The sequence below is a fragment of the Aulonocara sp. 'chitande type north' Nkhata Bay genome, linkage group LG16, assembly GCF_057382095.1.
Source record: "Aulonocara sp. 'chitande type north' Nkhata Bay isolate Kocher_YH1m ecotype deep benthic linkage group LG16, A_spYH_male_GT1.1, whole genome shotgun sequence".
NCBI classification, from domain to species: domain Eukaryota; kingdom Metazoa; phylum Chordata; class Actinopteri; order Cichliformes; family Cichlidae; genus Aulonocara; species Aulonocara sp. 'chitande type north' Nkhata Bay.
Window position 1 is genome coordinate 15,003,136 of NC_141359.1, and position 13,256 is coordinate 15,016,391.

Consider the following 13,256-nt stretch of genomic DNA (forward strand, 5'->3'; position numbering starts at 1 on the left):
TTTTAAAAAATACTCCACTAATATTAAGATTGTAACGCTGCTGCTGTATTTTAGTGACTCTACTGTGAATCTGAAAAATAAAACTCATTCAGATGTGAATTAGTCTTTTATTGTGGCACAAGGTTTCATTACAACACTTGTGTTTTCTTTCAGCAGCATTTGCAGGAGCTTTTAGTTCCCAGTAAGGATCACACCGTCACATTTCATAAGCTGGTTTGCATTAAACAAATGCATAAAGATGTTACTGGTCTTAGCCATATTGCAGCAGCCCTGGAGCCACTGGCAGTTAGAAGTGTAATGCTGGTAGTCAGTCACCGTCACACATTTCAAAAGCTGCCATGTCGTTACAGTCAAGATAACTGTCACATCTAATGTGTGTAACATAGCAACAGCCCTAAAACATGTAATTACAACAGTCAAATACATTGTAACAAAAACTTACCCATCTTTTTAACCTCCCCAAACTGGGCACTTGCAAAGATGATACTGTATATAGTTCTTACAAAGGGATCAACCTTCTGTAGATTTCAAAACCTTCTTTTTTTGTTCCAGGCCAAAAAAAGCTGGGTGTTAAAATTGACGTCTATAGGGCGTGTTCAGTTGGCTTCACTCTGTTAGCTGCAGAGGTTACTGCTTGTAAATCTTACACACTTATTTCATAACAATTTAAATAGAAATATATTTCAATAAATTATAGAACAGGTAAAGGTCCTCCAGACCCAAATAAGTTATTATGATGTTTTTAAATCTTCAAAGGCTTCGATGTGGTGCAGCAGAAAAAAAAAACCTCTTCTCAGGAAACACTCAATGCAAGCTGAAGTGTCATTATCCAGACGGTCTAATAGCCACAGCTTCAACTATGAAAGCATTACTGAATAAACTGTTCTTTCTTAGGAAGAAGATGATGTGTAGTTACATGGACAGCAGTGTCAAATAAAAGAAAGAAAAAAAACAAACACTATCCAAAATTCCAGCTCAGGTACTTTCATACATCCTTGTTTTGCTCTTAATATAACTGTAACTTGCTGATTTAACAAAACAAAACAAAAATAGTAAGAACTCTTAATTATATCCAAAAGTTGCAACTTAGTCAGATTAATATTACTGTTTGGTGTTTAGAGAAGATTACACTTTAAATCACTTGAAATGCCAACACACAGTTTTTTTTAAGCCACTAAAGGGGGGTAATCACACACACTGTTACGCCCACTCACATCCATTAAGGAGCTCAGTCGGTCACAGTCACAGTGAGGTTACAAAAGCTTCTGGTGAACACAATTACCCCAACCACACGCACACACACATGCACAGGAAGGCAAAATGAAGGCAATGTGGAAGAGTGCTTCTGTCATGGCTGTGTGAAGGCAGACAGGGATGGTGGACCCAAGAGCAGGACTCACGGAGGCAGACGTAAACTCAAAACACTCAGCTTTATTGCTGCATTGCATCGGAACAGAAAACTAACTGAACTGAGAATGCAAAACAAAGTGAACAGGCAGGCGAGCTAGCAAACGGAACACACAGTGTAAGATGAGGGACGACGCGATGACGAGCAGGGGAAGAGGTGAACAGGACTAAGGGGAAACAGCTGGGAGACGCGGCTGACACTGATTACACAGATGAGACAGAGGACCACACAAAACTGAAAACACTGACATAAGACACAGACCTTCAAAGTAAAGCAGGGAGCTCAACGCACACGCAGAGACACAGACTCGAAACTGATAGAACAGGAATAGAGGGAGTAACGAACCGAAAACTAACAAATGGCAAATCTTAACAAAAGACCAGAATAAACAAGAACATAAGATAATGTTAACAAACACAAAACACTGAGTCATTAGACTCAGGACCGTGACAGCTTCTATTTTAAACAATCACATTCTAGTTTTTCAATAGTCTACTATAAAACCAGCAGATAGTTTTATAATCTCTATGCTCACCTTTTGTCAGTTGCTTTATCATTTTGGACAAGCCAGAAGGAGAGGACATCATTTTCTCAATAAATCTAAAAACCAAGTAAATTGTGAGCCAGTGGTTTGATGTGTTGTTATTTTGATGACTAATCTACAGAGAACACTGTACTTGTTTTTATTCAGCTTCATTAATTAAGAAGAACTTTGTTCCTAAAATGAATCATTCAGATAGTGACCACTCACCACCTGGACGTATCAATGTCAGAAAACTTGTGTTAATTGCATCACTGTCTCAGATCCAACAGTCACCATCCAAAGCACCCAGAGGCTGAAAGGTAACATGGATCTGAGGACACAGTCTGAAAAAATGTGTCTGCATGTATCGTCTCTCTTATATAATTCTCTTTATTTATTTACTCAGCTTTCTCCTGTCTCCTCTCTGACGTATTGTTGGGGTCATTCTGAAGCAGTCATCTATAACAGATGTTTGATGGTTGTCACTGTCCTTAAATGCCAGCACTTCCTGACTCCAGGAGCCACTAAATAAATAGAATGAATCTATTTTACATTTACCGTCCTGAGAAATACTTTACAGCATCTTTATTTCCTGGCAACTACACAGTGCCTCCATCTGTCTGACTAGCCTAGTGACAGTAGCATAGTTTGCAAAGCACATTGAGAGATTATGCGTCAGTATCTATACAGAACCTATACACAGCACATCTATTTCTAAGTATTTTCTGTCTTAATAAAGACAGAAAACATAAGGGGATGACGGTGAGCGATTGTGCTGATGCTATTTGGAGATTTTCAGTTAAACTAGCTGATTCATTATAGAAACTATTCAGTCCTTTCTCTCTACAGGCGAATGCATTAGTAAAGGTGCTACATAGATGATGTGCCTATAAAATAAAAAGCTTATGCCTGTAATAACGACAGATGGCTAGGAAGCTGTGCTTCAAGAACAATGAAAGGTTACACTCAATCCTTCTTATTAAAAGCAGAACATTCTTAAATTTTCTATTGAGAACCTGTTATATTTCCTCTTTGAAAAAAGGTTTTGGATCTAAAGTACTCGAGCTCTGAACAGACAGTGTGTTGTTGGGTGATACAGAGGTGTAAGAACCACACAAGCATTTAAGAAAGACCTTCTAAAGGCAAATCTCAAAATTTGGTAGCCATCTTGGAACGAATCTGGGCAAATATTTGGAGGTAACACATTTAATACCAATGTGCCAGCAGCACATAAAAACTGTATCTGATGAAAAGAGAAAAATGCTTTACAGTTTCATAAGTTTGCCCAAAACAGTTGTAAAAAGTATTTCCTACAAGTTATAATTCTACTATGTAAAGTTTTAAGACATTTTTCCTAAAAGGCTCAGTCCACTGTATGAAGCCTATGCTAACTCAAACTCTGATTCAGTAACCCAAGAAGACACTGTACTCTGGGGTTGAGCAGATGACCATATGCTACATGGTCACTATAGCAGCATGGGTTTGAGTCTGGCCCAAGGCCCTTTACAGTGTTTTTCTTCCTCTGTGCTCTGTCTCCTATTTGCTGCTGTCCAATGATGGTGAAAAGAACCTTAAAAAGCTGTGCTCTTATTTTGGTTGCTGTGTAGTTTAGTAGAAAGGAAAATAGTTCAGATCGGCTGATCTGTATGGCAGCCCACATCAACTATTGCCTTGGCTGATATTCTTCGTGTCAAAAAGGAAACTCATTATAGGTTGTGCTGCTCAAGCTGCTTTAACCTACAAGTCCTTCAAATCTGCAAGCCGCTTTGCAACCCAGCTCCAGCCCAGCTCCTCATTTCTTGCTGTTTGCGACTTAATCAGTGTCACACCTGTTGTCTTTGATGCCTGCTCTGATCTGCCTGCTGATTTCCTCTCTCCGGTTTCAAATATATCAATGTCACTGTCAAATAAATATACATATAAAATATATATATATAAATTATATTATATATAATTTATATAAATTATATATAATTAAGTCACACATGTGTTTTGGAGTGCTTTTCCCATTTAAGCCCCCACTTATCTTTAAATTTGCACACGGAAAATAAATCCAAAATTAAGTCCACAGCACCTCCACAACTGTGAGCCCAAAAGTAACAACTTTAAGATACTCAAGAGATCTTTTGAAGTACAGCAAATCGTGTCCTAATTAGTTAGTTAAAAACCCACTGACTCTTTTTTACTATTCATGTAAAAACAGTAAAAAACAAAAAAACCCATAAACAACAGCCTTAACTGTGAGTTGGTGGCATCATTGAATCTGTTTGAAAAACACTTAATGCAAACAAAATGTATACACCAGAATGGAAGCACAACAACTACTCCATCCACTTCACTCATAGTAGTGTCAGCCTTGGAGCAAATGGTTGTGGTGATGTTAGTGAGGGAATCTGAAGATGTTTTGCAGGTGAATCATACACAGTTGCACACATTTCAATCTCAGGGCCAGCTGGAAGAAGCTGGCTAAACATTTTGCCATAGCGTTTTTGTCCTTGTTCTTTGATGCTGCCTGCTTCTATGTTGAAGTTTCTGAAATCTGAATCTTTTAAATTATTTATCTTGAGCGTAGAAAGCATATCACCACTTGCTTTCAACAGCTTCTGGCTTCTTGCATCCTCCTTCACCTTTGACTCACCTTGCATGCAAAACTTGAGCTCTTTGGCATCTGTGACTGTGCTGGCCGGCATCCTGTCAGGAACCTTCTTGCTCATGCGGTTATAGTTCCTCCTCTTCTTGGTCTCGCCCCACAGGTTGGAGCCGCCATGCATACTGGGAATGTTGAGCACAGCGATGCCTTCTAAGGACGTGTTGCTGAGGTCTAAAATGATCCCATCACACTGAGGAGGCAACAAAGGACGTAATCGGTTTAAAAACAGATGAAAAGATTTCATGGCATGCTTATGACAGACACGTAAGGACACAAAAGTCTAACTATTCAGCTTTGTTCTTCTGTATTTCATTTAAGCTGTAGAATGACTAACACCAGGGTATTTATTAATATGCAATGCAGCCTTATCCCAACAGCCATCCATAATGCATGGAGTTCATCTGTGCAGAGATATAGTAATGATGCTACAACTGGAAATATGCATTTGAAATGTTTTCAGTGTGTTTTACTGTCAAAAGGCCTTCTCCATACCTTTTCAATGTGCACAGTAATTATCAGGACATAGTCAGGCCCCTCCATATCCTAAAGACCTTATAGTACCTTATTACCCCAACAGAGCACTTGGCTCCCAGACTGCAGGCTGATTCATGGTTCCTAGACTGCCTCAAAGTAGAATGAGAGGCGGAGCCTTCAGCTTCTGCTGAGTTCCCTCTCCTGTGGATCTAGTTCCAAGTTTGGATTCAGGAGACAGACAACATCTCTACTTTTAAGATCAGACTTAAAACATTCCTTTTTAAAAAGCTTATAGTAAGAGTTGGATCAGGCAACTGCTGTTTCCTTCAGGCAATATGCCTTCAGCTTATTCAGCTCTGGCTCTCTTTCACAGTATTCCACAGTTTCTTCCTTTTAAAAGGGAGGTTTTTCTTCCCACTGTCATCAAGTGCTTGGTCATAGGGACATGTCTGAATTTTGGGGTTTCTGTACTGTGATATTTGAGATGACTGTTATTGTGAATTGCTACTATACATATGTATACTGATATATATATATGTACTGAATAAATCAATAACGTGTTTTATTTGAAACTTGTTAACATGTTAAGCTGATCTACACTGAGTTAAAAGGTCACAGATGCTTTAAATTGCCAGCCTCAGCGTGTAAAAGAATAAGAGAGTGATAAATAGAGTGGGTTGTTATGACTATGAGATTTATTCTGTCCTGATTCATCACGTGGACAGCGGCCAAGTGTACTGTTGTGTGATGTAACAATAAAACACAATAAGTTGGCCTACTGTCTATACATATTGAGAGGAATTAACTGATAGAAAGCCATTCCATTTGGCACTCCTGAGCCTCACTCTAATTTATGTATCTAACATCATCTAGATTCAGCAAATAATTCACCCTATGTCAACAACACATTGCTGTGACTCAGCAAGCACGGCTGAGCAGTGCTGAGTCAAAGCAGCCACACATGTTGGACTTCACTGTGTGCCTAAGGCATGCAAAGACAACACAGACGTGCTATCACCTAGCGTGTGAGTGTAAAACTGTGGAGCACATGTGGAACCTGATACAAGTGTACATACACACTGATGAGTGCAGAAACAACATAGCTGACTGCAAAACTCTTCACTCCTCTCATTATGAGTAACATTCACATCTTAAAAAGTTATAATCACCCTAAATGGCTTTACCAGTGAGTATGAGTGCATCTCTTTAAAGGTGACCTACTCTGTTCATCTCCAGCTCTATATTTTTATTCCTGGACTCTACTAAAGTAGCTATGCATGACTCACAGTTCAATTAACTATATTGATTGAAGTACTCATTTAGTAATCATTTATGTATTTCTGTTGTAGGATACATAATATTCTACTACTTGTCTTTTACACTTTTGAATCAGTGGCAATGACATTGACCAAACAACCCAGCAAGTTTTATCCCAGTCTTTGGCTGTTTCCAAAATATGTCATCATAGACAGCTGTAGATCTGCAATTCAGTTCAATTCAATGTAATTTTATAGCGCCAAAATACAGCAACAGTTGCCTCAAAGTGCTTTATATTGTAAGGTAAAGATGCTACAATAATACAGGGAAAACAGAGAAAACCAACTGTGAGCAAGCGTTTTGGTGACAGCAGGATGGAAAAACTCCCTTTTAACATGATGAAACTTCTGGCTTAACCCTTTTCCGATTGAGGACCATGGCCACAGAGTTGGACATGCTGATTCTCGTTCCTGCTGCTTCACACTCAGCTATGAACTGTTCCAGTGTGAGCTGGAGGGCACCACCTAATGAAGCCATCAGAACCACATCATCTACATGAGCCAAGATTCTGAGACCGCTCAAGTGGAAGCCTTACATCATTAGGCAATGCCTAGAATTACTGTTGCTAGAAATTCTGAACAGAATCAGTGATAAAGGGCAGCACCCACTAGGAATAAGCCTGACTTATTGCTGCCTATACAGACCAAGCTTTTGCAATGGTTGTATAAGGATCGAATGGATTGTAGCAACGGACCATAGCGCGGCTGGACTGCTCCGCTATACAGCCGCTCCCGTCGCCGGCGGAGCTCCACTACCACCCAGGCATCACTTTCCAGCCTCGCCGGAGATACATCCATCGCGGGTCCCGCAGGATTTTCCATAACTCCAATGAAACTAAATCGTTCTGGTCTGCTGCTCGCTGCCCTCGCAGGAACCCTGATCGGGCTGTCAACCATCGATCTCTAGCCCACCTGCCCAGGGCGCCCACCGCGATTAGCAAAAAAGAAGATACTCCACTCAACTTCGGTCTTCTAAACATTCGTTCATTGACAAGTAAGGGACCTCTCATCCAAGACCTCCTATCTGACCGTAAGTTTGACTTTTTCTGCTTAACTGAAACCTGGCAACAACCTGATGACTTTTCTCAGCTAAACGAATCTGCTCCTCTGGGGTTTGTTTACTTTTCTAAACCCCGCTGCTCAGGTCGTAGGGGTGGTCTCGCGATCCCTTTTTTGCCAGCACTTGAAAGTCCTGCCAGTTAAGGTTGATACCTTTAGTTCTCTAGAGGTCCTTGCATGTGAGCTGACTGGACCCATTCCCACTATCATAGCTACTGTATACCGCCCTCCCAAACCTAACCCTGTCTTCCTCAGTGACTTTGCTAATCTACTAACCCATCTTTCATCTCTCTCCCCAAATGTGATCTTGGTGGGAGATTTCAACATTCACATGGACAATAACGACCTTCTGCTCACCAGAGACTTTTCCTCCTGTCTCGAAGGCTCTGAATTTAAACAATTTATCGACTTTCCTACTCACTCTAAAGGACACACCCTGGACTTGGTCTGCTGTTCTGGTCTTACTCCCTCGAATCTTTCTGCTACTGAAATCCCCATAACTGACCACTTCCTCCTTTCATTTAATCTCACTCTCTGCTGCTCTTCTACCAAGCCAACCCGTCTCATCTCGTTCCGCAACATCAAGAACATTGATATGGACATTCTCACTACCAGTTTACGGACAATGTTCAGATTCCGGACTTCTATTCTACTCCTGATGATTTGTTGTTATATTATAATAATTGTCTACGCACTGTCTTTAATTCTCTGGCTCCTGTAAAAACCCACTCTGTTTCCTTCGCTCGCTTTGCTCCCTGGTTTACCTCTGACCTCCGAGCTCTGAAGGCCAAAGCTCGGCAGCTAGAGCGTAAATATAAGAAATCTGGTTTAACTATTGATTCAGAAATCTATAAATACCACCTACTTCAGTATAAAGACTCCATTAACAAGGCCAAACAAAGCTTCTACTCTGGTATTATCAGTTCTTATGAGAGTAATGCAAGGACTCTGTTTTCAGTTCTCAACAAACTAATTCAACCCCCCAATGCTTTACCACCGCACTTCTATTCCTCTGAAACCTGCAACTCCTTGATGCTGTTCTGGACTACAAAAATCAATAACATCCACCAGCAACTCAGATCAAATGCTGTGTCTACGCCCTCTCCAGAACCTTTTCTCCTTTTTGAGCCATTTTCCACTTTTCATCTTCCTGATTTATCTGATATTTCCGAGTTCATATGTAAATCAAAGCCTGCCACATGTCATCTTGACCCCATGCCCACGGGGCTTGTGAAATCCTGCCTCTCTTCTTTACTCCCACTCATTTCTGCTATCATTCACTCTTCTCTCACCACCGGTATCGTTCCTTCCTTATTGAAGACTGCTCTAGTCACTCCTATACTGAAAAAACCTTCTTTAGATCCTAACAACTTTAACAACCTCCGTCCGATTTCCAATCTACCCTTCATTTCTAAGATACTCGAAAAAGTGGTTGCAGCTCAACTTCATTTACACCTGGTTAATAATAACATCTACGAGAGATTTCAATCTGGTTTTCGCTCATGTCACAGTACCGAAACTGCTCTACTTAAAGTCACTAACGATCTTCTAATCGGAGCTGACTCTGGTCTTCTCACCATTCTCGTCCTTTTAGATCTGAGCTCAGCCTTTGACACCATTTCTCACTCTGTACTTCTAAGCAGACTTTCTTCTCTCAGCATCTCTGACACACCCCTCGCCTGGTTTCAATCATATCTCCTCGACCGTTCCCAGTTTATTCAACTAAGATCATTCCGCTCTTGTCTATTCCCTGTCACCTCTGGTGTACCCCAAGGCTCAGTTTTAGGCCCTCTTCTCTTTATAATATACATCCTCCCTCTAGGTACCATCTTCCGCAAATTTCAAATTCAAATTCAAATTCAAATTTTATTTGTCACGTACACAGTCATACACAGTACGATATGTAGTGAAATGCTTGGACAACTGCTCGTGACCTAAAGAAAACAAAAAAGGAAAAGGCTATGAATAAGATAGGAAATAAATATGAAAAATTAAAAAGGGTAAATTTAACTAGGAAGGAATAAAATATAAATTAAGGTTAAAAATGAAATAACTGTACAACACAAATTAGAATGAAGGGTAAATTTAACTGGGAAAGAATAAGATAAAATATATAAATTAAAGTTGAAAATAAAATAACTGTACAACAAAATACACAATATAGAACTATATAAGAATGTATGAAGAAATATAAATAAATATATACACAATAACAGCAGCGTGATTTAAGTAATGAAGTGAAACAATGTCCAGAATGTCCAGTGTGTGTAAGAACTGTATGTGTGGGTCAGTACTGTGTGGTGGTGTGATTGAGAGACCGTATCGCCTGCGGGAAGAAGCTCCTCCTCAGTCTCTCTGTGTTGGTCTTCAGGGAGCGGAATCGCTTTCCTGACCTCAACAGAGAGAACAGTCTGTTGTTGGGATGGCTGAGGTCCTTCACGATCTTCCTGGCCTTGGTCCAGCACCGCCTGCTGTAGATTGAGTGCAGGTCAGGGAGCTCGGAGCGGATGGTGCGCTCAGCTGACCGCACAACCCTCTGTAGAGCTCGTCTGTCCTGCATGGTGCTGTTCCCGAACCAGGTTAAGATGTTTCCCGTCAGGATGCTCTCTATGGTGCAGGAGTAAAAGTTCCTGAGCACCTTGGAGGGCAGTTGGAAGTCTCTCAGGCGTCTGAGGTGGTAGAGACGCTGTCGGGCCTTTTTCACCACGGTGTTGATGTGACAGGACCATGACAGGTCCTGCGTGATGTGAACTCCGAGGTATTTGAAGCTGTCCACTCTCTCCACTGGGCACTCGTTGATGACAGGGGTCTGGTAGTTCCTCTCCTGCTTAGTGCTGAAGTCCACTATCAGCTCCTTTGTCTTACTGACGTTTAGAAGGAGGTTGTTCCTCTGATCTTCAGTTTCACTGTTTTGCTGATGACACCCAGTTATATCTCTCTTGCAACCCTGATTCCTCCCTCCCACCTTCTTCCCTTACAGAATGTCTATCCGAGTTAAAATCCTGGTTTACCTCTAATTTTCTAAAGCTCAATGAGGATAAAACTGAGATCCTCCTTATTGGCACCAAATCCAACCTTTTGAAGGCAAACCATTTCTCACTCACCATCGATAACTCCACAGTTTTCCCCTCTCCTCAGGTTAAGAGCCTTGGTGTCATCCTAGACAGTTCACTGTCCTATAAATCTCACATCAATAATCTCACCCGTTCTGCCTACTTCCATCTACGTAACATGAACAGATTGCTTCCTTCTCTTTCCACCCAGTCTACGTCCATTCTTGTCCACAGTCTTGTTACCTCCCGTATTGACTACTGCAATTCTCTTTTGCATGGTCTCCCCCAAAAATCCCCCCATAAGCTTCAACTGGTTCAGAACTCTGCTGATCGCATTATCACCAGAACCCCCTCCTACCAGCACATCACCCCTGTTCTTCAGGAACTTCCTTGGCTCCCTGTGAAATTCCAGATAATTTTCAAACTTCTTCTGCTCACCTTCAAGGCCATTCATAACCTCGCTCCTCCTTACCTTTCTGACCTGTTAACCACCACCTGTTCTGCCCGTTCACTTCGTTCTTCTTCTTCTACCCAGCTTACTGTACCTTCCTTCCGCCTCACCACCATGGGAAGCAGAGCTTTCAGCTGCTCTGCTCCCAGGCTGTGGAGTGGAACTCTCTGCCCCCAGAAATAAGAAACATTGGTTCTCTCCCCCAGTTTAAATCCCAACTCAAAACTCATCTGTTCAAATCTGCATATTCACTGTGAATCCACTGTTTGTTAATTTTATCTTGTGCTTTTATTTTATTGTTCTTATTCTGCCATTGTTGTACTAAGTGTTTTATCATATTGTAAAGTGTCCTTGGGTGACTTGAAAGGCGCTCATAAATAAAATTTATTATTATTATTATTATTACCTCCTACAGAGCAGCCCGCGGGACACGGTCAAATGCGTTCGTCAAGTTCACATAACGCTGGTTGGGTAAACTCCCATGCACCCTTTAGTATCTTTGAGAGGATGAAGAGCTGGTCCAGGGTTCTACGACCGGGACGATAACCGCATTGTTCCTCCTGTATCTGAGGTTTGATTAACGAACAGCATCCTGACATAGACATTCCCGGGGAGGCTGAGGAGCGTGATGCCCCTATAGTTTGAGCACATCCTCCGGTACCCCTTCTAAAAGATGGGAACCACCACCTCAGTCTGCCAATCCAGAGGTACCATCCATGATCTCCAATCAAAATTATAGAGACTTGTCAACCAAGAAACCCTGCAACATCCAGAGCCTTCAGGAACTCAGGGTGAACTTCATCTACCCCAGGGGCCCTACCACCAAGTTTTAACTACTTCAGTGACCTCGCCAAAGGTGATCGGCGAGTTGTCCCCCTCATCCCCAGACTCTGCATCCTCTATGGAAGATGTACTACTGGGATTAAGAAAGTCCTCGAAGTTTTCCTTCCATCGCCTGACATCTTCAGTCAAAGTGAGCAGCGCTCCACCCACACTATACACAGTTCAGGTAGAGCACCGCTTTCCCCTCCTGAGTTCTAACAGTTTTCCAGAATCTCTTCAAGGGAGTCCGAAAGTCTTTTTCCATGGCCTCCCCGAATTCCTCCCACACCTGTGTTTTTGCTTCAGCCACTGTCTGAGCCAGTTGTCCCCAGCGCACTTTCACTATACATTTACGTGCCCCAGGTTAATCCAGCATCCTCCCCTGCCACCTCATCCAATTTACCATCAGTTGGTCATCAGTTGAAAGCTCAGCACCTCTATTCACATGTGTGTCTAGAAGATATAGCTGCAGAGGTGAATACATGATCACTAAACTGATCATCGACTTGTGGCCTAGGGTGTCCTGGTTCCACATGCACACCTGTGAAATGTGGCTTTATCTGTCCATTCTTGCCTTTGACTCTCCCTGCCTGTACATGTGTCTGCTGTTTACTCTACCCTGAGGGAATGCTCACATGTGAGAAGCTTCTACTGTGTGTTTACATGAAAGGCCTGCTTTGTAACTTGCACAGACAATCTCAGGAAGCACTTTGAGCGCTGGCTGCTGAAGGCTAAGGAGAAGAATATATTATGTGATCATTTCTGAGAGGCTACGGTACAAGAACAAGCTTTGAATGTGTTAAACCACAGTGGGCGACCGTGGCTCAGGGGGTTGGGAAGCGTATCTGTAACCGGAAGGTCGCCGGTTCGATCCCTGGGCTCTCTGTCCTGGTCGTTGTGTCCTTGGGCAAGACACTTTACCCTACCGCCTACTGGTGATGGCCAGAGGGGCCGATGGCGCGAAATGGCAGCCTCGCTTCTGTCAGTCTGCCCCAGGGCAGCTGTGGCTACAACCGTAGCTTGCCTCCACCAGTGTATGAATGCGAGAGTGAATGAATAGTGGCATTGTAAAGCGCTTTGGGTGCCTTGAAAAGCGCTATATAAATCCAATCCATTATTATTATTATTAAACAAATCTATTGTTTGGGTTTTTTCATCAAACTACCCACAGACTTGATGATTATGTTTTGAAGTCCTCGATGTGCAACTGTGCTGAATAATTCTGCTTTTAAACAGGAGCAGGGGGTATATAAAAAGTCATATTAAGCTTACATGAAAAAGGTCACGAGATCTACCAGCTCAGGTTTATTTGTTTCTCAGTTGGCTTGAATGTTTGATTAAATAACAGCTTGATATCCAGCTAGGACCACAGCTATAGGAAATTCTAACAAACACTCAGAGAGGAGATATATTTGACTTTTAAAAGAACATGTAGTACTGCAGTTACTGTTACAAGTTACAAGATTTGAGATTCATTTAACTGATTATGTTTTCACTAGA

General features: G+C 41.8%; 1 protein-coding gene across 5 annotated transcripts in view; it reads right to left on the minus strand.

Moving 5' to 3' along the window:
* The window catches only part of dgkg (diacylglycerol kinase, gamma), a 159,913-nt gene that overhangs the window by 26,092 nt on the left and 120,565 nt on the right, over positions 1-13,256 (minus strand). For 4 of the 5 annotated variants that reach the window (XM_086268002.1, XM_086268001.1, XM_086268004.1 and 1 more), the window contains one exon: positions 4,570-4,771. In XM_086268002.1, the coding sequence (XP_086124128.1) occupies positions 4,570-4,771 (202 nt within the window). Of the gene's footprint in view, positions 1-3,979; positions 4,772-13,256 lie in introns of those variants that run through there. The other variant, XM_086268000.1, reaches the window with a different exon arrangement.